The sequence below is a fragment of the Caloenas nicobarica genome, chromosome 21, assembly GCF_036013445.1.
Source record: "Caloenas nicobarica isolate bCalNic1 chromosome 21, bCalNic1.hap1, whole genome shotgun sequence".
Lineage (NCBI taxonomy): Eukaryota > Metazoa > Chordata > Aves > Columbiformes > Columbidae > Caloenas > Caloenas nicobarica.
This window is the reverse complement of record NC_088265.1, coordinates 1,629,526-1,655,060: the sequence shown is the minus strand read 5'-3', so window position 1 is coordinate 1,655,060 and position 25,535 is coordinate 1,629,526. Positions and strand designations below refer to the sequence as shown.

General features: G+C 66.2%; 5 protein-coding genes and 1 non-coding gene across 8 annotated transcripts; 3 read left to right on the top strand and 3 right to left on the bottom strand.

The window, feature by feature from the left end:
- Positions 1-74: 74 nt before the first annotated feature.
- On the bottom strand, positions 75-7,199 carry ELAPOR1 (endosome-lysosome associated apoptosis and autophagy regulator 1). 2 transcript variants are annotated; one of them, XM_065649208.1, is made up of 20 exons: positions 7,024-7,199; positions 5,990-6,137; positions 5,818-5,898; positions 5,456-5,561; positions 5,236-5,385; positions 4,920-5,008; positions 4,653-4,830; positions 4,082-4,210; positions 3,906-3,996; positions 3,700-3,805; positions 3,478-3,615; positions 3,138-3,392; positions 2,556-2,729; positions 1,559-1,739; positions 1,361-1,457; positions 1,183-1,284; positions 847-973; positions 597-775; positions 345-510; positions 75-217 (listed from the first exon to the last, which is right to left on the bottom strand). In XM_065649208.1, the coding sequence occupies exons 1-20, from the start codon at positions 7,182-7,184 to the stop codon at positions 149-151; spliced, it is 2,727 nt and encodes a 908-aa protein (XP_065505280.1). In that variant the 5' UTR covers positions 7,185-7,199; the 3' UTR covers positions 75-148. The 2 variants fall into 2 exon arrangements, with proteins under 2 accessions (XP_065505280.1, XP_065505281.1); XM_065649209.1 differs by lacking the exons at positions 4,920-5,008; positions 5,236-5,385 and having other exon boundaries at positions 5,478-5,561.
- Positions 7,200-12,167: 4,968 nt separating this feature from the next.
- Positions 12,168-12,426, bottom strand: LOC135997292 (small Cajal body-specific RNA 2). Its single transcript, XR_010607405.1, has one exon. It is a non-coding gene; the product is annotated as a small Cajal body-specific RNA 2 (non-coding RNA).
- A 316-nt stretch (positions 12,427-12,742) lies between these two features.
- On the bottom strand, positions 12,743-14,522 carry TMEM167B (transmembrane protein 167B). Its single transcript, XM_065649266.1, has 3 exons — positions 14,457-14,522; positions 13,762-13,893; positions 12,743-13,399 (listed from the first exon to the last, which is right to left on the bottom strand). Exons 1-3 carry the CDS (start codon positions 14,512-14,514, stop codon positions 13,317-13,319), a joined length of 273 nt encoding a protein of 90 aa, XP_065505338.1. The 5' UTR covers positions 14,515-14,522; the 3' UTR covers positions 12,743-13,316.
- Positions 14,523-15,263: 741 nt separating this feature from the next.
- On the top strand, positions 15,264-16,800 carry LOC135997245 (protein FAM107B-like). Its single transcript, XM_065649746.1, has 5 exons — positions 15,264-15,287; positions 15,716-15,752; positions 15,892-16,036; positions 16,134-16,272; positions 16,693-16,800. The coding sequence occupies exons 1-5, from the start codon at positions 15,264-15,266 to the stop codon at positions 16,798-16,800; spliced, it is 453 nt and encodes a 150-aa protein (XP_065505818.1).
- A 675-nt stretch (positions 16,801-17,475) lies between these two features.
- GPR25 (G protein-coupled receptor 25) lies at positions 17,476-18,710 on the top strand. The gene has a single exon (XM_065649250.1). The coding sequence runs from the start codon at positions 17,586-17,588 to the stop codon at positions 18,708-18,710; it is 1,125 nt and encodes a 374-aa protein (XP_065505322.1). The 5' UTR covers positions 17,476-17,585.
- Positions 18,711-20,134: 1,424 nt separating this feature from the next.
- On the top strand, positions 20,135-25,401 carry INAVA (innate immunity activator). 2 transcript variants are annotated; one of them, XM_065649230.1, is made up of 9 exons: positions 20,135-20,166; positions 20,788-20,847; positions 21,329-21,453; positions 21,546-21,665; positions 22,063-22,294; positions 23,303-23,356; positions 23,434-23,806; positions 24,299-24,869; positions 25,056-25,401. In XM_065649230.1, exons 2-9 carry the CDS (start codon positions 20,802-20,804, stop codon positions 25,146-25,148), a joined length of 1,614 nt encoding a protein of 537 aa, XP_065505302.1. In that variant the 5' UTR covers positions 20,135-20,166; positions 20,788-20,801; the 3' UTR covers positions 25,149-25,401. The 2 variants fall into 2 exon arrangements, with proteins under 2 accessions (XP_065505302.1, XP_065505301.1); XM_065649229.1 differs by lacking the exon at positions 20,135-20,166 and having other exon boundaries at positions 20,691-20,847.
- Positions 25,402-25,535: the final 134 nt, after the last annotated feature.

The window sequence follows — 25,535 nt, the reverse complement described above, 5'->3', positions numbered from 1 at the left end:
CCTGTATTTGGCATTTTTTGGCGCTTGGCTGGGGGGGGGGACACACAGGGAAAAACGTACAAAAGCCGTAACGAAGCTCCGGTCCGAAGCGGGTCCCTAAGGCCACGTTGTGGGGGGGTGGGAGGGCGCGGGTGGCCCCCCCGCCCCGTCACAGCTCCATGGCGGTGCTGCCGGACGACGTCTTCAGCGGGACGGAGTCGAAACCGTCCGACGTTCGCTGCGGTGAGCCCTGGGTCAGCGAGCCCCCCCCGACGCCCCGGGGTGGGGAAACTGAGGCACGGAGCAGCCACAAACCACCCCTGGGGGTTCTCCCGGGTCGTGCCCCCCCCACCCCCCACCCTCACCTTGGACGTGAGGGACTTGATTTTGCCAAAAAGCGATTTTTTGGTGGCGAAAAGCAGGTCGTCCTCGGCGTCCTCCCCCTCCATGATGGCGCAGCTGTCTGGTGCCGGCAGCTCGCTCTCCTTGGCCGCCGCGTTCATCACCAGCTTGGAGTATTTATACTCCAGCCTGGGGACAGCGAGGGGACAGGGACGGGTGACATCAGCCCCTCCGTGGCGATGACTCTCGCCCCCAAATCTCCCAAAACCGCTCACTTTTGGTTCTTTTTCCAGAAGTAGGCGGCGAGGGCGGCGAGCAGGACAGCGGCGCAGGTGCCAGCAGAGATCCCCACCTTCAGCCAAAAATCGGCGCTCCGGCAGCGCCGCACCCTCTGCGCCGGCAAACTCTGCCCACCGCGGCACAGCCGGGGCTCCCGCCACACGTAGGTGGTTCTCTGGGGGGATACGGGGGCTCAGGGGGGTGGGCGACCCTCCCGGCCCGTCCCCATGGGTGTCACGGTGGTACCTGGATGCCACCGACGCAGGCGCTGACGATGGGGCGATAGTGGCCGGCGGAGCAGCGGGGACAAGCCTCACCCGTCACCCACAGAAAGTGGAAGGTGCAGCCGTCACATGTGCCCTCGGGGCATTTGCTGGGGGGGGGGGGACAGAGAGAAAAAAAAGGGGGGCCTCGGCCAGCAGTGACAACCCAGGGTGGGGGACACAGTCCCCAAAGCAAAGCACTCACGGGTTGCACCCCATGCGCTGGTGGAGATGGGCGTGCCACCCTGGGTGGGGCGGTGAGGATGGTGTCCCCCCCCTCCCCAAAGCCATCCCGGTCCCCAGCGTCGTCCCCACCTACCTGGGGACGCTCAGGGTGCCGGTGCCGGGGCGCAGGGGGTCACAGCGCAGGCGGATGGCGGTGGCACGGCCACCACTGCAGGGCTGCGTCACATCGTTGGACCTGCCAGGGGACATGGCGGGCTCAGAGGGGGGACGGCAGGGTCCATGTGCGTGTCCCCTGGGTCACCCACCCTCACCTGTAGAAGAAAACGACGTCGGGCAGGTCGGGGTGGCCGGGGGGGAAGTACTCGGGGGGGGAGGTGACACCGTCCAGTGTGGAGCCGGCAGTGACACCTGTGATGACAGCGGAGTGTCCTGGTGGCACCGGGGTCCCAGGGAGGGGACAGTGCGGATGAAGGTCACACACAGGGGTTGGGGGACCCCCCCAGACTCACCCAGGAGACGGTCGGCCAGGCTGACAGGCTGCGAGGACACAGGCGTCTTGTAGCCCATGACGTCGGGTGGCACCAGGATGGCCTGGCACACATAGGACGTCACCACCCGGGCAGGGTCCCCCTCGCCCGCCGGCAGCCGCGCATCCGTCACGTTGTCGGTGCAGGAGGCCATCTTCCTGCCCTGCCGGCGAGGAGGAGGGTGACACAGGGCGACACTGGGCGGCGATGGCACACGCGTGTGTGTGTCTGCGAGTGACGGGGCACATTTGTGTGTGCACGACCACACGTGTGGGTGCATGTGCTTGCAGGACTGCATGTGTTTGCACGAGCGTTTGTGTGTTTGCACGTCTGCATGCACAAGTGTGCGTGAGTGTTTGCATGACTGTGCGCAGCTGGGGTGTGTTTGCATGCCTGTGCGCGTGTTTGCACGAGTGTGCACATGCGTGTGTGTTTGCATGACTATGTGCATGTGTGCACGTATGACTGCAGGTATGCCTATGTTTGCACAACTGCATGTGTTTGCATGACTGCAAGCATGCACATGTGTTTGCAAGAGTGTGCAGGTGTGTTTGCATGTGTGCATGTGTTTGCATGACTATGTGCATGTGCACAAGTGTGCGTGTGCATTTGCATGCATATGTTTGCATGACTACAAGTGTGCATGTGTGTTTCCATGAGTGTGTAAATGTCCTCGCATGACTGTTCATGTGTTCATGTGTGTTTGCACGGCTGTGCACGTGTGCATGTATGACTGCAAGTATACCTGCGTTTGCACAACTGCCTGTATCCATTTGCATGTTTGCATGACTGCCTGTGTTTGCGTGACTGCATGTGTGCAGGTGTCTGCACTATATCTGCATGCACACACGCGTGTTTGCACTATACCTGCATGCACATGTGTGTTCCCCTCCCCAGGTGCACCCACCCCACAGCCCGGGGGAGGCACTGACCCCGTCCCTGTGCTGCCTGCACGGGGGTGCTGCTGTCCCCCCCTCACCTGGTTGCCGCAGAGGCTGATGCTGAAGTGGTGGAAGTACTTGAGGCCCTTGGCGGTGAAGCTGGGGCCGCTGGCGAAGGCTGCGCCGGTGCCCAGCGCCGAGAAGTCGTAGTGCAGGACACGGCCGGGCAGTGACAGGGAGAAGCTGCAGTTGTTGTAGCAGAGGGAGCGGAGCTGGGGACAGGAGGTGACATCAGGGACAGCTGGGGGCTGGTGTCACCCCAGTGGGGACAGGGAGTGTCACCCATGAGGGACAGCAGGGGCCATCCCCTTGGGAACAGGGACAGCTGGGGGGTTGGTGTCACCCACCCAGGGTCAGATGCGGTCACCAACCCTGCCACCCATTCAGGATGGCCCTGGGTGCTGGTGTCACCTCCCTGGGGATTGGCATCACCCATCCAGACAGTGTCACCCACCCGGGATGGCTGGGCGGCTGGTGCCACCCACCTGGGATATCTTGGGGACATGGGGCTGGTGTCACCCCTCTGGGTCCCACAGCGTCACCCACGTGGGATGGCCGGGGGGGGTTGGCATCCTCTGTGGGGACATCACCCCGCCACCCCCACCCCCAGGGACAGTCACCTGGTTGCTGCGGGTGCCGGGGCCGCAGGGGTGGCAGGCGGGGGTCCCGTCGGATGGGTGACCCCGCAGGTAGGTGCCGGGGGGGCAGGGCTGGCAGGTCCCCGAGCTGCGGTCCACGGCGCTCCCGGGGGGACACGGGGCGCAGGAGCCGGCCGGCTCGGGGGCGCAGCGCCGGCAGAAGGATGCCACCCCCCCCAGCACGTTGGTGACGTTGACCGAGTAGAGCTTGGCCACGTCGCTGGTGTAGCGCCGGCCCTGGCAGGGAGAGCATAATTCAGCATCGCCGGCCCGCGCCCCCCGGCACCTGCAGCCCCCCGGGGGTGTCACCCCTGTCCCTCACCGCCCCGTGGTAGGGGGTGCGCTGGAACGCCCACGTGAAGCTCATGGTGGCATTTTTCTCCACGATGTAAGTGTAGGATTGCTTCCCCTTGGGGCCCGTCCATGTCTCCACTGGCGTGTTGCTGCGGGAGTTGACGCCCTGCAGGGACAAGGGAACAGTGGGACGTCCCCAAACCCAGAGTGTCCCCTCCAAACCCGGCTCCCCGTGCCCCCGCCAGCTCACCACCATGAAGTAGAGCTCGCAGCCGACGCTGCAGATTGTTTCGAAGACGAAGGTGATCCTGGCCACCTCCTTGCTCTCCACGTCCTCCAACACCGGGCTGGGAGGGCTGGGGACAGTGTGGGGACAGCGTGGGGACACTGCTGGGCTCTGCCCCATGGCAATGTCCCCCTGCTCCCTGGGACACCCCGGCACTGGGGACACCTCACCTGAAGCCGGGGACCACCAGTGTGAGGATCATGAAGTCGTTATCGGAGGCTCCCGCTGCCGTGTAGATGTAGTCCCCGGCCACCTCCCAGCCTGTGAGGACACGGCGATGGCTCAGTGGTGTCCCCAGCTGCCCCTGCGCGAGGGGACAGCGGAGGGACAAGCATCCCGGCACTACCTGCCATCCCCTTGTACTCAAAGTTGATGCCACTGAGGACGGTGGTCTCCATGTTGGGGGGCAGCACGTTCCACCACTTGTACTCCAGCCCCAGCGCCGGCTCGGTGCCCACCGGGCAGCTGAGGCAGCCTGGGGACAGGAGGGGACAACCCTGCACTGGGGTGGCACCCGCCTACCCCCCACAGCAGGGAGAGCACTGTGCATGTGTTTGAATGACTGCATGTGTTTGCATGACTGCACGTGTTTGCATGACTGCACGTGTTTGCACTACATCTGCATGCACACACTTGTGATTGCACTATGCATGCATGCACGTGTGTTTGCACCATATAGGCATGCACGTGTGTTTGCACTATATACGTGTGCACGCGTGTTTGCACTATATATGCATTTATATGTGCATGTTTGCACTATATCTGTATGTACATGTGTGTTTGCACTACGTATGCATGCACATGTGTGTGTTTGCACTATATGTGCACACACATGTTTGCACTATATCTACATGCATACGTGTTTGCACTATATACACATGCATTGTCCCCATTGGGGATGCCGGGGACATCCTTACCGGAGCCGTTGGAGTAAGAGCCGTAGGGACAGGGCTGGCAGGCGCTGCCATTGCTTTTGGCGAAGCCGGGGTTGCAGGGGGGGCACCTGGTTTTCACCCCCGACGGGGGCAGTTTCACTGCCTGGGGCAGCTCCTCACTGCAGATTTTGGGCTCTGCCCACTTGAACATCAGCTGGGTCTGTCCGGGGGGGGCGGAGGGGCTGAGCTGGGGTGGGGGGGACATGGGGACAGTGGGTACCAGCCCCCCGATGTCCCCCTGGGCTGTACCTCACCACGGGCATCGCAGGCGGTGTGGGTGTAGAAATAATCCTTGTCGGTGCAGGGCGGCCGCGGTTTGCAGGACGCCGAACCGGGTTCTGCCACCACGAAGGGAGAGATGGCAGCTGAGCCAGGAGGGGACATCACAGCCGTCCCCACGGGGTGCCCGTGTCCCCCCGACAAGGGATGGCAGCTCCTCCCTGCCCCTCGCATCACCTTCCCCAGGGGCACCCCCACAGGGCTGAGGGTGGGGGGACAAGGGGATCCGGGTGCCAGCTGTGGGTGAGGGGACAGAGGGAGGGGACACGCGGGTGTCACCTCTCACCGGCGTAGGTGGCGGGCTCGCAGGGCTGGCAGGCGGTGGCCCCTTTGCTGGAGAAGGTGTCGGCGGGACAGAGCTGGCAGGCGGAGGAGCCGGCGGCGGGGGCGAAGGTGCCGGGTTTGCAGGGGAAGCACTCGGAGGTATAAGCCACCCCTGGCAGCGGGAAGGGGCTCAGGATGGGGCAGGGGGGGCAGTGGGACCGCCCCAGGCTGCACCCACCTACCGGTGATGCCGATGTTCCGCACCAGCACCGGCTTGGGCACCTTGGACCAGACGGAGAACGCGGTGGTTCGCCAGTACAGCACGTTGTTGCCGCGGCTCAGTTCCACCTGCAAAAGGGGCGGGGGGTGCTGGGGGTGCTCAGAGGGGTGGGGGCTCCCACTGCTGGGGAGGGGGCTGTCACCCATGGGTGGGGAGTCGAGGGAATAAACCACATCTGCTGCCACCACCCGTCATCCCCCTCTGCATCCTCATGGAGCATCCTCTCCCTGGAGGGGGACACAAGGGACCCTGGGGGGGACAAAAGGGACCCTGAGGGCTGCGACGAGGGACCCCTCTGTGTCACCTCCCGCCCCCCCCGCTCACACTGTGGAACTCCCAGCCCTTCTCTGTCGTCCGCATCCAGCGCGACTCCTCCACCGTGGGCTGGCACTGGTCATTCTGCACCTGCAGGGCCAGCATGAGATGTCCCATGCCCCCAGGGACCCCCCATGTCCCCAGGGACCCCCCCATGTCCCCAGGGACCCCCAGCACCTACAAAGAACTCAAAGACGATGCTGCTGTCGGGGTAGATGTACTCGAAGGAGACGGTGCCCGACTGCTTGAGGCTGACGGCGTACATGAGGGTGGCCGTGCACTCGTCCGTGTTGGAGGCCACGTAGTCCCCCAGCGGCACCCACGTCGACCTGGGGCGGGTGACACAGACCCTGGGCTCTGTCACCAGCCTGAACCCCGTGGCAGCCAGGATGGGGACAGTGGGGACGGCTGTGACAGTCCCCAGGTGGGTGGCGCAGGGGGGAGGTGTTGGACATGGGGGCTTAGGGACAGTACGGGGAACCGCAGGGACCGAGGATGGAGAGCTGGGCACTGGGGACAGCCCAGGGGACACGCCACTGTGCTGGACCCTTATCCCTGGGGGATCTTTCTGTCCCCGAGAGGCGGGTGGGCTGCGGGAGGAGGAGAGGGGGAGCTGCGCCAGGGATGGCGGCTGAATAATTAAAGCGCTGCTGGAAGTAGGTTACAGCTGCGATTGCAGAAATGCTGTGGCGTGGGGGGGGCTCGGTGGCTTTGGTGCCACCGGCTGGTGGGGAGCTTGGTGGCTCCAGTGACACTGGTTGGCAGGGGGATTTGGTGGCTGCTGGCACTGAGCAAAGGGCTGTGCTGGAAAATAAAGGCACGGGCTTGTGAAGGTGGGGGGACTCCCATAGGTGCCCCATCTCTGGGGAGGGCTGCAGTGGGTGTCCCATGGGGTTGGGGTTCTGCCACCACAGGTGAGGATGATGTTGTCCCCTTGCTGTGGCCGGGGTGTCCCTCACAGCGCCCTGCCGGAATCACCTCCCAGGGAAGGTGACAGGAACGTGGGGGACAGGGTGTTGGGGAAATGGGGTGTTGTCAATGCACAGAGGTGTCCCAGCACCCATAGCACCCATCCTGCTCGCGGCAGCACTGTCCCCATCCCGACTGTGCCAGGGTCCCCACATCCCCAAGCATCCTCCCGGGGAGCAGCAACCAGGCTCCAGCCCCTGCTCCCCGTTGGGGACGAGCCGTGGCGGTGGCAGCACAAGCACTCACGCCGTGCAGTTCTCCACCGCGTCACCGAAGCCATCGTCCACCTCCAGGCTGGTGGCCACGTTGGCAAAGCCGTGGGGCACCTCATCCCACTCGTCGAAGCGGACACCGGTGCCCAGCGAGTAGGTGCCCTCGGCGCAGGGCCGGCACGCCTGCGCCTTCATGTCCAGGAACTCGCCCGCCTTGCAGGAGAAAGCTGCCCCGTGCAGCGAGGGGGGGTCAGGGCGGTCACCCCCCGCTCCCCCCAGCGCTGCTTCAGCCTCCTCATCCTCAGCGCTGCTTTTCGGGGTGCTCCCTGTGAGCGGAGACACCCGACTGGCTCGGGGAGCCCTCGTCCCAAAGGGCACTGCAGAACAACGGCACCCCCAAGGGTTGGGGGGGAGCAGATTTCCATCCCCTCCATCGCATCCCAGCCTCCCCGGTGACAGTGACAGCGGTAACAAGCTCATCACTGGTAACGAGCTCATTGCTGCCACGCAGACGGGTCCCGTCGCTGCCTTTGAAGCCATCGCGCTGCGATGGAGCTGATGAGACGCTGCGCTTCGCCTTGCTGCTCCTCTTCCCCCTCGCCCTCATTTCCCCCCCTGCCCGTCCCACACCCCAGGACCCCCCCATCTAACCCCCCGTCCCCCCAACCTTACAGCACTCGGTGCCCTTGACGGGGTCTGGGAGGCCGGTGCAGAGTCCTGGCGTGTGTGGCACGGCCACCCTCCAGCGTGACCCTGCGCTGTCACACGCTGTGTACTCGTAGTGGTACTCGGACTGGAAGAGAAAACACACGGGGGGGGCTGCGGTCCCCAGACCCCCATAGCGCTGCCCCCACCCGGGCTGCACCCCTCCTGGCACATGCCCGGACACCTCTTGTGTTGGTATTTTTGGTTTAAGCTGTTGCTGTCCCACAGCACCCAGTGCCCTGGGAACCAGTGGGGAAGGATGCTCAGGGTGGGGGGCGCTCAGGGTGGGGGGTGCTCGGGGTGGGGGGATATCAGGATGGGGGGATGCTTGGACCAGGGGGTGCTGGGATCCCAGGGGATGCTGGGATGCTGGGCCAGGGAGATGCTGAAGCCAGGGGATGCCAAGGGTGGGGCTTCAGGTAGGATGACCCCCCCAGAACATGCACCCCCAGAGTTCCAAACCCAGGGAGAGCTGGGGGGGTCACCCAGGCCACACTCACATCCCCATGGCCTCAGTAACCACCACACAGGACGAGACAGCCCCGGTGCAGCGCTGGCACCCGGCACCGCCGCCCCCTCCTTGCGGGGAGAGAGCTGGAACCCCGGCACCCCCCAGCACTGGCGAGCAGCCAAAACCCTGGCGCGGCACCGCGGGCCTTGGCGTGGCCCGAGCGCGGCCGCACGCGTTGCTCATTAAACAGGCTCCTTGGCGCAACCCGGATGCACTGTCCTGCTCGGGAGCCGCCGCCGCGGCGGGACCCCCCCGGCAGAGCCGCTGGGAGGGAAGGAGAGGGCTCGGGGGAGCAGGGCACAGTGACCCCCCCGTGCCGCCGCCTGCCGCCACGCCGGCTCTGGCCCAAGGCCGGCGAGGAGTTGTCGCCAGGGACAGGCGCTGCCCAGCCGGCGCGGTTAATCCCCAGGCAGGGCGAAGGCTGGGACTGGCTGCTCCACGGTTGGTGCCAGTGCGGTGGGGGGTACCGGGCGGTGAGGGAGCGATGTCACAGCCCCCCCGCTGCAGCATCTCTGGGGTTTCAGAGCTGGGCGCTGCGGCTTCGTGCTCCCGGCAGATGCCGGAGCGTGGCAGGTTGGCAAGAAAACAACACTTTGATGTTTCCCGTCAGCTGGAAACGGCGGCGATGGGGGGGAAAGGGGGACAGGGGGGGAAAAGCTCTACCTGCAGCAACCCTCACCTGCATACAGGTCCCACCAAGCCCCCCCTGGCCCCGGGATGGGGACGCAGAGGAGGGTGTCCCCCCCTGGGCCGGGACGGGGGCACCCACGGGGTCACCCCGGCTCTCAGCAGCCCTGACCCTCCACATCACTCTGGCTGCCGAGGGATTCCCTTGGGAAGGGGGGGTTTCCCTCTTCCCAAACTTTCTCCCCACCCAGCACAGATCTGAGTGGCTGGGACGACTGCTATCAATCGCTCCCCTTTGTAAAAGCCTATTTTTTTTTTTTTTTAATCTTAGTAAATTGACCTAATTCAGTCCCGGGGTGGCTCTGCAGCAGCGGGGGGACCCCAGGCTGCCACCGCCACCCTGCTCGGCCAGGGAGGGACAGGGTCTGCCCCCTGTCAGGGGGGACATGGTGACAGGGGACGTCACCCATGGGAGCGATCCCTCCCGGGGATGGGCGCCAGCCGCAGTCTATTGTTTCCAGCTCCGGGCCGTGGAACACACACACACACACACGAAAATGGATCACAGCACAAAAAAAATCACTGGCCCAGATGAAAAGCGGCCACAGGTCAGGGAGAGGCGGGGGCATGGGGGACAAGGACCCCATGGAGGGAAATTTGGCAGCTGACAGGGGGCTCACCCTGGCACTGCTGTCCCCACACTGGCCAGGTCCTGGGGAGGGGCAGAACCCCCCAGTTTTCATTCGCAGGACACCTTGTCCCCACTTGGCCACCACGTGCCGGGCAGTGAAAGGCACGTGGCCGCTGGGGACACGTCCCTCCTGCTGTCACCACCCCAGCAGCGCTCATGTCTGGGGAGGGTTTGGGGACATCCCGACATCTCCCTGGGGTCAGTAGCCGACCAGGTCACAGGGACCAGCCGGGGACACGGACACGGCCCCAGGGACAGCCAGGTTGACCCTGGTTGGGGAAGGGGGTGTCCCCAGAGACCCCCCAGCAGCAAAGCCACCTCCCCCTCTGTCCACTCCGATACTCCCCATCCCTATAGAGGACCCCATAGTAGTAGCCCCCCTCAGTCTATACGTTCCCTATAGGAAGCCCCTGGGGACTGGTCGATCCCCTGGGAGCTTTGTCCCCCCCGGACTCACGGGGAACGGGCCAGTCCCCCCGCTATAGGGACCCCCCCCATCTCCGGTGCCACCAGGACCCCCCCATCCCGGTCCTCCCCATCCCACAGGGACCAGCCCCGGGCCCGCATCCCCCGTGCTACGGCGACCTGTTTCATCTACCGGGGGGGTACCGGTTCCCTCCCCCGCCTCCCCGTTCCGGTACCGGTACCTCCTTGCAGACGTGCAGCCGCTCCCCGGTGCGGCCCGGTGTCACGGCGGCCGTTAGACACAGCGTCAGCAGCCCCCAGCGGGCCCCGCTGCCGGTACCGGCCATGGCGCAACGGCGGCGGCAGCGATCGGCCCCGCGCGGGCACCGGCCCCGCGGCCCCGCCCCCCGCAACGGCCCGGCCCCGCGCGCGCACCTGCCGCCACCTGCCCCCGCCCCCGGCACCGGGCATCATCATCCGGGAGCGGCACCGGGAGTGGAACCCCCGGGAACGGCACCGGGCATCATCATCCGGGAGAAGCACCGGGGATGTAACCCCCGGGAATGGCACCGGGCATCATCATCTGGGAAGGGCACCGGGGATGTAACCCCCGGGAACGGCCGCGGGAACGGCACCGAGCATCATCAATGCGGGAACGACACCGGCAACGGCACCGGGTGTCATCATGCGGGAATATATCCCCAGGAACGTGTCCCTGGGAACAGCACGGGGCACGGTCGGCTGGGAACGGCACCGGGTGTCATCCCCGGGAATTACACCGCACATCAAGCCCCCCGGGATTGACACTGGACATGTTCTGCCGGGAACGGCCCCGGGAACGGCCCCAGCACCGGGGCTGCACGCCGGGAACGGCCCCGAGCACCCACCGTGCACCGGGAGCGAACCCCCGGGAACGGCCCCGTGCAGCAGCATCACCCTCCCGGTAACGGCCGCTTCCCCGGCAACCCCCGGCCCGCGGCCAGTCCGATGCCCGGGACAGGAGGGCACCGGGACACGGTGAGTGTGTCTCCGTGTCCCATGTCCCGCCCCCCCACCGCAGGGCGGGGTGACAGGAGGGACAGGCTATAGGGGTGGATGGGAGACACAGCCGCGTGTTCTGGACACAGGGGACACAGGGACACAGCTCCGGCTGTGGTGGTACAGACGGACACAGGACACGGCCATGGGGTGGGGACACGCCGATCCCCATGGTGGCCTGGGGACATCACACCTGCGGTGGCCCAGGGACATGGCTGGGGACACGGTGGCATAGGGAGGTGGCTGCACCCCGTGGTGTCACCTCGGCAGATGGAGACCCTGCGGGACTCCGCTGAGCTGGTGTCCCCCTACCGTAGTGTCCCCACAGTGCAGCCACTCCTGCCAGAATGGTGGCATCGCCTGGTAGCACTGGCTGTCCCCTCAGTGCCACTGCAGCTGTCCCCTTGTCACCACAAGCTGCCAATAAAGCACTGAGGAGCACAGCTGGGCTGTCACCCACGGGTGTGCCGGGGGTACATGGTGTGACCAGCCTCCTGCCAGGCCTGGGCACCCACACGGCCCCGTGCGACACGCACAGGTGAGGCTCACAGGGCCACCGGTCCCACACACGCCCTGCACGGGGCTGGCACGGTCCTGTGCGAAGCGCACACGTCTAGCACGGAGCTGGCACAGCCTCTGGCACAGCTGCTGTGCATCACAGGGCTCGCACAGCCCCGTGCAAAGCTCATGTTACACAGAGCCTGCAGGGCCTTGTGCACAGCCCTTGCACACCACAGGGTTGGGGGAACCCAGTGTGCAGCTCACACACGTTGCACGGTGCTTGTAGGGCCTCGTGCAAAGACCTTGCACGCCACAGGCCTGCCACATGCCATGCATGCTGCACGGAATTTGCATGGCCTTGTGCGACGCTCGTATGCACGGCATGGAGCTGGCAGAGCCCCGTACACAGCTGCCGCATGCTGCAGGGCTTGCACGGTCCCATGCAACGCTCACCCGGAGCTCACAGAGCCATGTGCACAACCCTTGTGCACCGCGGGGCTGGCGGGGCCCCGTGCACAACCTGCGCACGTTGCACGGAGCTCGCACAGCCCCGTGCAAAGCCCTTGCACACCGCAGGGACCACAGGGCCCTTGCAAAGCTCCCACACGCTGCTCGCAGGGGCCCTGCACGGAGCCGGGGGCCGTGCGGAGCTCCCCCCCGGTGCAGGGCCGGGCTCGGGCCCGTGCCCAGGGCCAGGCGGCGGGTCAGAATCGCAGGGCGCTCAGCGGCCGCGGCCTCGCCTATCTGATCGACTCATCCCGCCCGCCGCCGGCCGCCGCACAGCGCCCGGGGGCTTCGCGGCGCCGCTTCTTCTCACCTCGGCCTGGCCCGGCCGATCGAATAAGATCAACGTGTAGGGGGTGGGGGGGAACCGGGCCGCGCCTCTCACACCCGCCTCGCGCACTCACACACACACACGGGGGCGCACACGCACCGGGCACACACGCACCGGGCACACACGCACCGGGCACACACGCACCGGGCACACACGCAGCCGCCGCCGCCCCACCCCGCCCGGCAGCGCCTCCGCGGCGCCTTTTATAGTGCGGCCGCGCGGGGCACGATGGGAAGAGGCGGTGCGGGCCACGCCCCTCCGCAGTGCTCCCCCTGGCGGCGGGAGGACCCGCCCCGCGCGCACACATAACACGTACACACACCTTAATAGACATAATATTGAATATATAGAATACACATCTGTAATACACGCATATATAATAAACACACATCTATACACACGCATCTATACATACGCACATGCGTCAATTCTATATACATACAGGACAGGAGCCACAGCCACCCGCAGGGGAACCCCCACTTTATTTACATATCGTGGTCCAGCATTTACAAACCAGGGGGGTACAAACCCCCCAGCTCCAGGGGGGACAGCCCCGCTGGGGGACCCCGCACGCTCCCAGGGCAGTGGGGAAACCCCCCGGTGAGGGGAGGCCCTGTTCGCCCTCACCCCCCTAAATCCCCGTGGCAGGAACTCGCTCTGTCCCCTGCCAGGACACCGCGTTTGGTGCCAGGAGAAGGTCCCCGGGAGCACGGCTGGATCGTTCCTGTCGCCGGGGGGCTGCACATGGATCCCCCCCACCTGCTGAGCCCCTCGCACGCCCGGGAACTTCCTTTCCCGCAGCTGAAGGGTGGCCCGGTGACACCCAGTGCTGCCCGGTGACACCAAAGCTTCCTGGTGGCACCCAGCGCCGCCCAGCCCCACCAAGGGGGACACGGCGGGTTTAGGTGGGGTGTTGGGCCATGGCAGGTCCCCAGGGCCACCGCAGGCAGGGTCCAGGCTGGTGGTGGGGCGGGTGGGGTCGGTACCGGGGTCTCTGGTGGTGTCCCCACATGGTCACTTCACCACCAGGACGTAGAAAGCCATGAGGACGCAGGACACGGCCACAGCCACGTGCAGGCGGGTGCCGATGACAGCGGCTGCGGGGCCGGGGCAAAGCGGGGTCAGCAGGGGGGGCCCGAGCTGGAGTGAGACCCCCATGTCCCCATCCTGGACTCTGTGTCCCTGTCCCAGACCCTCACGTCCCATCCCAGACCCCTGTGTCCCCATCCCAGACCCTCATGCCCCATCCTGAAGCCTCTTGTCCCCATTCTGGACTCCCGTGTCCCCATCCTGGACTCCGCGTCCCCATTCCAGACCCCTGTGTCCCCATCCTGGACCCTTGTGCCCCTGTCCCAGAGCCCCATGTCCCCATCCTGGAGCTCCACATCCCCATCTCAGACTCCGTGTCCCCATCCCAGATTCCTGTGTCCCCATCCCGGGTCCCGTGGCCCCATCTCACCTTTGTAGAAGACACCCCAGACGCCGCGTTTCTCGGAGAGCAGCCAGGCCTTGAGCCGCGGCACCTTGCGCAGGTATGCGCAGGTGCAGACCAGCAGCAGCCCGAACACCAGCAGCCCGTCCAGCGAGTAAACTGGGGGGAGCCTCAGCTGGGGGGCAGGGGCAGCCCAGCACCCCCAGGGACACAGACCCCCGGTTCCCCACCAAGAGACCCAGAACTCCGTTTCCCCCCTCAAAAAGGGACCCAGATCCCCAAGTTTGCCATGCAAAGGGACCCAAACCTCCCAGTTTTCCCCCAAAGGGACCCAAACCTCCCAGTTCCCCGCAATAAAGGACCCAAACCTCCCAGTTTCCCCGCAAGGGACCCAAAACTCCCAGTTTCCCCCCAAAGGGACCCAAACCTCCCAGTTCCCCGCAATAAAGGACCCAAAACTCCCAGTTCCCCGCAATAAAGGACCCAAAACTCCCAGTTCCCCGCAATAAAGGACCCAAAACTCCCAGTTTCCCCCCAAACGGACCCAAACCTCCCAGTTTCCCCCCTAAGGGCCCAAACCTTTCAGTTTCCCCCCTAAGGGGACCCAGACCCCCCAGTCGCCGCCGCCGCCGCCCAGACCACCCGGCTCCCCTCGTCCCAGGGCCCCGTCGCTGAGTGCCGGTGCCCCCGCCGGCCCGTGCCGGCCCCGGTTCTCCGCTCACCGTTGGTCATGGCAGCGGCGGCGCCCCCCGGCGCTCCCGGCCCGGCCGCTCTGCGCATGCGCGGGGCCGCCCCCCCCCCCCGCCGCGGCCAACGCGACACCGGAAGCCGCAGGCGCAGGCAGTCGCGTGCCGAACCGCGTAGGCGGGGAGGGCGAGCCGGCCTGCGGGAGCAGGCAGCAGCAATCGAGCGCCTATGTAGGGGGCAGCACCAGTACCGCCCAGTATCACCAGTGCAGCCGGGCACTAGGAGCTCCCAGCGTGCCCAGTGCGCTCACTCCTGTGCGCCCAGTCCCCATCCCAGTCCCCCAGTAACCCCCAGTCCTCCCAGTAACACTCCAGTGCACCCAGTCCCCATCCCGGTTCCCCAGCAACCGCCAGGTTCCCCAGTAACTCCCAGTCTCCCCATAGCCCCCCATTCTCCCAGAGCATCCAGTCCCCATCCCAGTTCCTGGGTCTCCCAATAGCCCCCAGTGCCCCTAGTATCCTAGTCCCTCTAGTAACCCCCAGCCCCCCCAGTATCCCCCACGACCCAGTGGGTCCCGGTGTCCCCAGTGGGACCAGTCCCCCCAGCAGCAGCTGTGGTCACGGTGCCACCAGCCCTGCCAGGACACGTGTCACCGTCCCCTTGGCCCCATCAGGGCTAATCCCGGGGCTTAATGGCTTTTGCTGATCAGAGCGGGGCCACCGTCACTGTCACCGTCACTGGTGGAGCACACGGGTGATCAGACGGGCTCGGTGGAGCCACAACCCGGCCCATGTCCCTGCGTCCCCCCAGGCGTGGGGACAGGGACCACCAGCATCGGGGACATGGGGCTGTCGCAGAGCAGGAGGGTGAGTGGTGGCAGCTGGTGGGCATGGCCGGGGGACAGGGACACCCCCAAGCCCTGGGCTGGGTCCTCCATCTCCTGTGCTGGGGGAGTCGGGGGCACAGCAGGGGCTGCCCTGAGACACGTCCCCAGGGCTGTCCCCATGCTGCCCCCAGCGTTAGCCTGGGGACCCCTCGCCATCCTTAGGTTCCAGAGTTAACATGGAGAACATCCATTCTGCTCTCCCTCCCTCGCACCCACCCGCCACAGCCAGGGGGAGGGACACAGGGCGTCCCTGTGGGTGACAGCCATGGGGGGACAGAGGTCCACCCCCACACCCCCGGCTGTGCCCCCTCCTGGAGGTGTCCCCTGCAGTGTCCCCAGCCCAGGCAGCACACGGAGCCAGGGACCTGCTGAGTGTCCCTGTGTGACCCCGCTCTTTGCCTTTGCCAGGGTGACAGCAACGCCCCGAGGAGCAGCGCGGTGCCGGGTGGGTGCTGGGGTGACGGGGATCCTAGGGGTGACGGGGACCCCACCCCATGGTGACCCCATGTCCTGGTGACCCCTGATCGTGGTGACACTATGCCCCTGGTGACCCCGTCCCCCGCTGACCCCTGCCACCCCTGCAGAGGGTGACGGGGGTGACGTCCCCTCCCCGACCATGGCCACGGATGGCCACGGGGGCCTCATCCAGCCCAGGAAGTTGCCAAACCCGGTGCGGGAGTCCCGGAGCCACCGGGAGCTGCACCGGGAGCTGCTCTTCAGCCACAGCAGGTGTGCGGGGACGGGAGCCAGGGGGGGACAGGACGGTCCCCAGCCGGGTGGCCAGGTGGGGGTGGCCTTGTCAACGTCTGTCTGTCCGTCCACGCAGGGGGCTCCTGCCGCGGCACCGGGCTGAGCTCCCACGGGTGCTGGAGAACCGGCGGCTGCGGCAGCTGGGGGAGGAGCTGCGGGGACCCCCCTCCGACCTGGAGCAGCAGCTGAGGAAACGCCACCAGAGGCTGGAGGAGGTTTGTGATGTCCCTCTGTCCCGTGTCCATCTGTCCCAGCCCTCCAGCCCTGCATCCAGCCCTCCTGCCTTCACCTCACCTTTCTCCATCCATCCATCCATCCATCCATCCATCCATCCGTCTATCCATCCATCCATCCATCTGTTCATCCATCCATCCTATGATCCATCCATCCATCCGTCCGTCCATCCATCCTTCCATCCATCCATCTGTCCGTACATCCATCCATCCATCTGTTCATCCATCTGGGGGGTGGCCGAGGGAGACTGTGTTGGAGGGATGGGTCAAGGGATGGTCAAGGGCGGCCAGGTCACGGGGCTGGAGTTGGTGGGACACCCAGGTCAGGAGGTGCTGGGTCATGGGGACAGCCAAGGGGACCCCGACAGGGACTTATGGCCGCCCCTCGGTCACCCCTGGCAGCAGGAGCGGGGGGCAGCGGCGGGGCCGGACCCTCGCCCCGAGTTCCTGCTGGTGCGGGATGGCCTGAGGAAGATGAAGGTGGCGGAGGTGGCCGCCTGGCAGATGTGAGCAGGACCCGGCGCGGCAGAACAGGGTCACTCCCCAGGCCCCCCCGCGGTGCCACACCGGGGTCCCCCACCCGCAGCACGTCCTGGCGCTGGTACCAGCACCCGGCACCGTCATTCTGGGAGAGCTTGTGGTTGGGGGTGGCCGTGGGTGCTGCTGCCTCAGTGTCCCCAGAGCGGTGAGAACCAACGTGCCAGGGGCTGGAATGAGGTGGCAGCACCGGGGCGGCGTGGGGACACGTGGGGACGTACGGGGACACACGGGCAACGGTTGCGCCTGACCTGCACCTGCTCTGGCTCACTCTGGAAACAAAAAAAAATGATAAAATAAAGGTTTTAATCTGTTTTTCTCAATGCGAATGTGATGGGGACAGGGATGGGGAGGGCGGTTGGGTGGCATTGGCGTGGGTGGACGCTGCGCGGTGGGGACAGAGGCTGCAGGGAGGGCTGGTGGCCGGTAGCTTGGTTCGGTGATGGTCCCACCAGCAGGTTGGTGTCACCCAAGGCCTTCAGCCATCACCTGCTGGCGTGGAGCCTTCCTCCACCCCTTGATCTTCCTTTCCCCCTCCTTTTTTGGGGGGTTCTTCCTTCTCATTGTGTTTTTTTGTTGTTTTTCTGTTTCCAAAATTAAACGCGCTTCCCCTCCTGCCCCTTCCACCCCGCAGCCCCTGCCCCGTTGGGAAGGAAGTGCGAGACGATGTTTTTGAGCAGATTTCAGATCAACAACCCAACCGCCGGGCTGGGCGCTGAGCACCGCCCCGGGCACCGGGGGGGCACCTGGCCACCCCCATGGCTCCCGAGGAGCTCGTCGCCTCGGCCGACTACGAGTACCCACCGGTGACCAGCGTGACGGAGAACCAGGAGGTGTCCTCCAGGTGGGAGCTCTTCTTCACCACCATCTTCATCCCCATCCTCTACTCTATCATCTTCCTCCTCGGCCTGGTGGGGAACCTCTTCGTCATCGTGCTGATGGCCAAGAAGAGCGGGGGCAAGAGGATGGTGGACACGTTCGTGCTGAACCTGGCGGTGGCTGATGTCGTGTTCGTCTGCACGTTGCCCTTCTGGGTGGCAGCAGGGGTGCGGGGGAACCGCTGGCTGCTCGGCGAAGGGCTCTGCAAGCTCAGCAGCTACGTCATCGCCGTCAACCGCTGCTCCAGCGTCCTCTTCCTCACCGCCCTCAGCGTGGAGCGCTACCTGGTCATCAGGAAGGTGCTGGACACCAAGGTGATGGGTTCCCAGAGACATGTGCGCGTCACCTGCGGCGTCATCTGGGCAGTGTCCCTCCTCCTGGGTGCCCCTACCCTGGTGTACCGGCGACTGGACGGGGACGACTGCTGGGATGAAGATGGAGAGGACTTCAGCCTGGCCATGGTCTTCCTCACCTTCCTCCTGCCCTTGGGGGTCATCTCCTTCTGCTACTGCTCCATCTACTGCCGGCTCCAGCGCCACGTCCGCCTGGGCAGGGGTGTCCGGCGCTCCCACCGTGCCATCGTCACCATCGTCACCGCCTTCCTCTGCTCCTGGCTGCCCCTCAACGCCTGCAAGGTGCTGCTGTTCTTCCTCGCCAAGGGGACACTGGTCCTGTCCCAGGGCCAGGAGGTGGCCCTGAGGTGGCTGGTGGCCACCAGCACCTGCCTGGCGTTCGTCAACAGCTGCGTCAACCCCCTCGTCTATGCCCTGATGGATGGACGCTGCCGTCCCCGATGTCCCCTCGGTCCCCGTGTGCCGGGGACAGGTCCCAGAGCAGCCACCCCCTCGTCCGCCAGCGACTCCAGCCTCCTCTTCGGCGTCCGGACCCGCTCCCGGCACAGGACCCGGCACCAGCCGGCGCCGGGGGGCTCCCCACTGAGTCCCCCCCCCTCCTCCCCAGCGTCCCCAGGTGCCACCGCTGTCCCTCCTGGTCCCCAGCTGTGACCCCGGTGCGATTACCCAGGGATCTGCCCCCCAGGGATGCTCTGTGCGCGGGGTAGCTTTGGTAACAGGAACCTGGTTTAAATCCAAATTAATACAAATTTAGCCTTACCGCTAATGATATCTTTTAGTCTTTGAGCTGTTTTTACCACCCAAATCCTGGTGGGACCTGGGGACATTGGGAAGACGCGGGTGGAGGGGACGGTGTTGGGAAGTTTGTGGAGGTGCCGGGCAGTGCTGCTGCCGGCGCTGCTGCCTGCGTCTGCCTGGGGTTGGCTTTGCTGCCTGCACACTTTCTGCGCCTCTCCTGCCTGCACGCTGCCTGCACCTGCCTGCACTCCTGGCCTGCACCTGCCCTGCTTGCAGCTCTTCCTGCCTGCACCCCTGCCCGCATCTCCCCACCTGCACCGCTTGCTGCTCTTCTCCTGCCTGCAGCCTCTTCCTGCAGCTCTCCTGCCTGCAGCCTGCCTGCAGCCTGCCCTCCCGTCCCCGTGGCCATGGGACCGTCCCGTGGCGCTGAGCCGCACTTTCCACCACGTGCCCCGCGCTGGCAGCGCAGGATGTGGCCAACTCGCCCGCGCCAGCCGCTCTGATTCATCTCACACCTCAGCGGCGGCCACGGCAGTGCCGTTCCCACGGCCTGGCACTGCCGTGGCACTGCCCCGGCACAGCTCTGGCATTGCCCAGCACTGCTCGGCTCTGGCACTGCCCCGGCACTGCTCAGCTCCCGGTGGGTCCCCGCTCCAGGGAAGGGCCGGTAGCGGCAGCGCCAGGGCAGCACTGCCAGCCCCTGCCCTGCCCGCGGTGCCGGACTCAGGTCCCCGCCTGCTGTCGGCATTTTGGGGATGTCAACCCCTGGGAGACCCCTGAGGCATGGCGGGGACAGAGACATTGTCCCTGCACCTGGCCTGGATCAGCACAGCTCTGGGGATGGAGCCTGCACCGGCACTGTGCCATGGTGTGCCAGGCTGTGCCAGGCTGTGCCAGGCTGTGCTGCACTGTGCTCTACCATGCCACGCCATGCCGTACCGCAGGGTGCCATACAGTGTGAAGTTGTACCATGTTGTGCCATACTGAGACGTGCCATGCCACGCCATACTACCATGCCATATCATGCCATACCATACTGTACCATACCATGCCACACAGTGCCATACCATGTCATATTGTTCCATGTCATATCATGCCATGCTGTGCCGTGCCATGCCGTCCTGTACCATACTGTCCCATACCACGCCATACCATACTGTGCCATATTCTGCCACACTTTTCCACCCTCCGCACCCCACCCGTCCCCCCGTGCTGTGCGGAGCCCCCAGGCCGTCTGTGCCGCCATGGCCGCGGCGGGCGGGGGCCGCGGTGGGGAAGGTGTTGCTCACCCGCTCCTCCCTCCGCCTCAAGTCAGAACTCGTCCCCGTGTCCCGGCGCAGCAGAGCCGGCAGCGGCGGCAAGCGCCCAGGTAAGGCATCGCCCCCCCGCCCCGCCGCGGACCCCAACCCTCCCTCCCCTGCCTCAGTTTCCCCAAACCGCTCCACCTCCCCCCGGGGAAACTGAGGCACGGCGCGGGGGAAAACGATGCAAACCCGGGGGTGAGATCCCCCTCTGCGCTGCTCCCACCCATTCGCTGCTCCCCCACCAAGAGCAGGGGGGTGTTGGGGTACCGGGGGAGCCACTTTCCCAGGGCCAGCAACCCCCCCGCACCGCAGGAGCCGCCTCCAGCCCAGGTGGAAAGGAAATCAAAACTGGGAGAGGCTCCCAGCGAAACTGGCCAGGGCAGGAGCGAGGCCCCCCCGCCCCCCCGCCGCACCCCGACCACCTTTGCCCCCGGGATGGGTCTCGTCCTGGCAACCCCAGCCGCCAAGCACGTGTTTGCACACCTTTGTTTATCGTAGGACCTACAAGAAGGCAGGCAAAGCAAACACGGCCTCGCCTTCCTCCCCCTCTCCGCCATCACCGGAGCTGGCGGCCGGGAGGGCCGGGGCAATGCTGAGGGCCGGGGGGGGCGCGGGGGGGGGTGCACCCATGGGTGCTCCGTGGGGGGTGGCGTGGGAACATGATGTCTCCCCACTGTCACCCGTAGGGTCCCGGCCCGGCATGGGGGAGGCGAGTGACACGGACAGCGGGATCATGCTGCATTCGGGTGAGCGCTGGTGGGGTGTTTTTTGGGGGGGAAGGTCTTGGGGTGCCCCCGTCCCCCACGTCCCCTTATAGACGTGCCCCCCCCAGCTGAGAACTGGGCACTTCGGTGCATGGGGACACACAAAAGCTCCTGGGGGCGAGTGGGAAAAGGGAAATGGGGGTTTCCCCAGTTTCGGGGGGGGCACCCAAGCGTGGCGGGGGGCCCAGACGGGCTTTGACTCAGCCGTGTTTCGCTCGGGGGTGGCTGAGTCAGGGCGAAACTTTCCCTGTGTCCCCCCCCGTGCTGGGAAATCACGGCTGCCCCGGGGGAGCCCAAGCACCCGTGGGTGCTGCTGGGGGGGGAGTGCAGGCGGGGCTCATGGCTGCCTTTCCTTGCCCTGCGGTTTTTGGGAAACCAAGGCAGGGAGGCTGGGGGGGTGGTGGGGAGGTGTGGGTGCATTCAACAGGTGTCCCTCTGTCTGTCCGTCCATCTGTGTCCCCAGGCCCCGACAGCCCGGTGTCCCCGCTGAAGGAGCGGGCGCAGGCAGGGCGCAGGCAGCAGCAGGCGCTGGAGATGCGGCTGGAGGGCTGCGTGCAGGAGCTGCGGCGGCTCTGCCTGCGCGAGGCGGTGAGTGGGACGGGGGGACACCCTGCCCGACCCCCCACCCGACCCCCCACCCCGCCCTGGCAGCGGCTCAGTGTCCCCTGTGCCGTCCACAGGAGCTGACGGGGACGCTGCCCCGCGAGTACCCCCTGAAAGCGGGTGAGAAGCCCCCCAAGGTCCGGCGCAGGATCGGTGCCGCCTTCAAGCTGGATGAGACCCTCGTCCTGCGCGGGGCGGTGAGGCGGTCCCCGGGGTGCCAGTGGGGTGGGGGGTCCCTGGGGTGGGTGGCGGGGACCCTTCTCCGTCCCATCCCATCCCATCCCATCCCATCTCTGTCCCCATCCCCATTCTTATCCCCAGCCCCCTCTCTATCCCCATACCCCTCCCCATCCCATCTCATCCTCATCTTCAGCCCCCTCCCCATCCCCTCTACCTATCCCCATCCTCATCCCCATTCCCACCTCCATCCCCATCCTCATCCTCCTGCCCTCATATGCCTCCCATCCCAGATGTCCAAGCGTCACCCAGAGATGTCACCATCCCATGGGCAAAATTCCTATTGCCCCTCATTATGCCAAACCTTCGTTAGCACGTGGGTGGGGGGGGTGCCAAGCATGTCCCCTCCGTCCCCAGGACCCGCTGAGCGCCCTGGAGCGGGACCTGGCGCTGCAGCTGCAGATTGCCAAGGCCGCCCGGCGCCTGTGCCGTGAGGAGAACATCAGCAAGGGGCTGCGGAAGCGGCGGCTCACGGCTGCACACCGCGAGGAACAGAAGCTGAAAGACCTGGAGAACGTCCTCAACCGGCAACGGCTCCTGGCCGGCCGACGGCCACTGTCTGCCGGCGCTGGGACCGGTGGAACCGAGGGTGAGCCCCCTTTGTGCCCCGCTGTGTCCCCCGGGTGGTGGTGGATCGCTCGGGGGATGCTGGAGGTTGGGAGAGGTGGAAATGGGGGCAGGTTGGTTGGGTGTCCCTGGTGAACGCACCCCAATCCTCCATCCCCTGGGAACACACCCCCCTGGGTGCCCCCGAATACACCATCCCCACTGGATGCACCCCAATCTCCCATCCGTGGTGACTGCAGCCCCCTGGATCCACCCAATGCACCCCCCCCGTGCATGCACCCCAGTTCCCCATCCCCTGTGAATGCACCCCCAGGGTGACCCCCAAAATGCCATCTCTGGTGCATGCACCCCAATATGCTCTCCCTGATGGATGCACCCTGGTGAATGCACCCTAGTAGTTCATCCCTGCTGAATGCAGCCTCAGGAGTGCACCCCAATATGTGATCCCCAGTCAATGCACCCCAATACTTCACCCCTGCTCACTGCACCCCAATACACCATCCCTGATGATTTCACCTGCCAGTTGCTCCCCAAGACTTCATGCCCCGTGACTGCAGCCCATGACTCCCCCAGTCTGCCCTCCCCAGGGGCTGCACCCCAACCGGTGCCAGGATTTGGCCCGGCTGCCGTGTCCCCACCGCGGTGGCACCGTGCAAGCGGGTCCCCGCTCACCCCCACATGTTCCTCGGCTCCTCCCCCGCCGCCCCCCGGTGCTCCCGCATCCGTCACCTCCCGTGCACCCGTGACGCGGTGGCGGTGGCTCCATCCCGCCCAGCGCCCCCAGTCCTGCCCAGCACCCTCCTCCCGCCCGGCCGGGCAGGCTGGGAGCTGCCCGCAGCAAAGCCGGCACAGGGCTCGGCAGAGCCGGCCCGGCCGGTGCCGCCACCGCGGCGGAGCGTGTCGGGACAGGCGGCGGGGAGAGGGGAGCGCAGACCCGCGGGGACGCGCTGGGTGGCGGCGGGTGCCGTGGGAGAGTTTTGGCAGCCGGCGGTGGCACCGGCCCCGCTCTCAGCCGTCCCTGTCCCCGCAGAGCTCAGCACCTCCGACGAGAGCTCCCTGTCGGACGGCGTCCTGCTGGAGGAGGGTAAGGGGACAGCGGGGACAGGGCGGGGACAGTGTCCCCCGTGTGTCCCCTCCATCCCGACACTGTCTCTCCCGCAGAGGAGACGCAGCCACCAGGACATCCCACCCCCAAGGGCCCCACTGAGGCGGAGGGGTCGGGGTCCCCCCCAGCCCCCCCCAGCCCCTGGCAGGAGACCAGCCTCGACAGACCCTACGAAAAGGGCAAAAAACCCAGCATGGACCCCGGGGATGGGGAAACCTGGGGCTCCCGGTGCTACCCCGGGTCCCCGCCGGTCACCCCTGCTGCCCCAGGCAGCCCCAACCGCGCAGCCTCGCCGGCGCCCGGGGCGGGGGACGTCCCCCCCTACCGCTTCGTCCCCATCAGGACCCTGGTGCTGTGCCGGCAGGCAGGCTCCAGCGCTCCCAGCACCCCCGAGCCATCAGGTCGGCGAGGACAGGCCCAGTCCCTGAGGTATGTCCTGTGCATGGGGAGGCGGGACAAGGGCTTCTGCAAGGGTGGATGGAGATAACCCTGTGGGGAGGAGGATGGAGACAACCCCATGGAGATGATGGAGACAACCCCATGGGGAGGACGATGGAGAGAATTCTGTGGGGAGGATGGATATAGCACAATGAGGTGGATGGAGCTAATCTCATGAAGATAATGGAGCTAAACTCACAGGGAGGAGGTTGGAGATAATCCCATGGGGTTGATGGAGCTGAACCTATAGGGAAGAGGTTGGACACAGAGCCATGGGGAGGAAGATGGAGCTAATCCCATGGGGGGAGATTGGAGATAACCCTGTGGGGAGGATGGACATAAGTCCACTGGGGAGGAGCATGGAGATAACCCCATGGAGACAATGGAGCTAACGCCATGGGGTGGATGGAGCTGACCCCATGGGAGGAGGATGGAGACCATCCCGGGGAAGGGCCCGTGCTCAGGCGCAGGCCCTGCCCGCAGGGTGGAGGCGTGCTGGCAGCCGGGCGAGCCGCGGGGCCGCAGTGCCGTACCCCGCCGGCGCCCCACCTACTACACGGTGACGGTGCCCACCTCCTGCGTCCCGACCCCCGCGCACCGCTCCGGCTCCGACGACAGCATCTCCGACCTCTCCAGCGTCTCCCATGCCACCTCCCCGGGCAGCAGCAGCCCTGATGTCTCCTTCCCGCGCCCCCCGCTCCCACCGCTCCTCGCCGAACCCGGTTATTACCCCCGGGGTGCCCATCGGTTCCTGCCACCCGCCAGCGCCCCAGCTTTCCTCTATGAGCAGGATCTGGCCCCGTTACGCTACCAGCGCCTGGTGCCCTCGCACAGCCGCATCGTGCGCACCCCCTCGCTCAAGGACTATGCGCCGGCGGGGGCCCGGGGGCTCTCCAAGGCGGCCGTGACCGAGGAGCTCAAGTCATGGCACCAGCGCGCCCGGCTGCGGGGGGCACGTCCCCACTCCCTCGACCGGCAAGGGGCCTTTCGGGGACCCCGCGCTGGGACCGTCAGGGACGTGCCCATCAGCTGTGGAGTCTTGCCGCGGGCTCAGGTAGGGCACGGGGGCCGGCTGGCACAGGGATTGGAGTGGGGATGTGGAGAGTGGGGCACACGCCGGGCAAGTGGGGACCCGCAGCTGTGCCCCCGCAAACACCCCTTGCCCAGGGATGTGCACCCCGGGGTGCTGCCCCAGCGTGGGGCGCGGTGCCCACACCCACGGGCTCTTTCTCCCACGCAGGTGCCCCCGATCCACGTCCTGCGGCGCTCCGCGGACGGCGTGCCCGTGCAGGTCTACGTGCCTGAGAACGGCGAGATCGTCACACAAGTGTAAGCGTGGACCCCCCCCCACAGCCTGGCTGGCCCAGGGACAGCGGGGACAGGGACGTCCCACACCCCCCTATCCTGGCATGGGGACACAGGCGGGAGGCGCAGCTGCTCCCCCAGCACCCCTGGGGTGCGCGGGGCTGGGACTGGGTGGCTGGGGCTGGTCCCCTCCCCGTGTCCTCTCACTGTCACCGTGACCCCAATGCTGATGGTGTCACCACGATCCTCGATTCGGGGCTTCGGTCTCTAATAAACATCGTCCTTGGGGTGTTCTTGTCCTTGCCAGACCCTAGGGATGTGTCACCTCTGTCCCCAACCCTGTCCCTTGCCAGCGAGCGCTTGGCCCGGCCGGGCTGGGGGTGCTGGGGACGGGAAGGAGTGGAGGGAAAGGCTC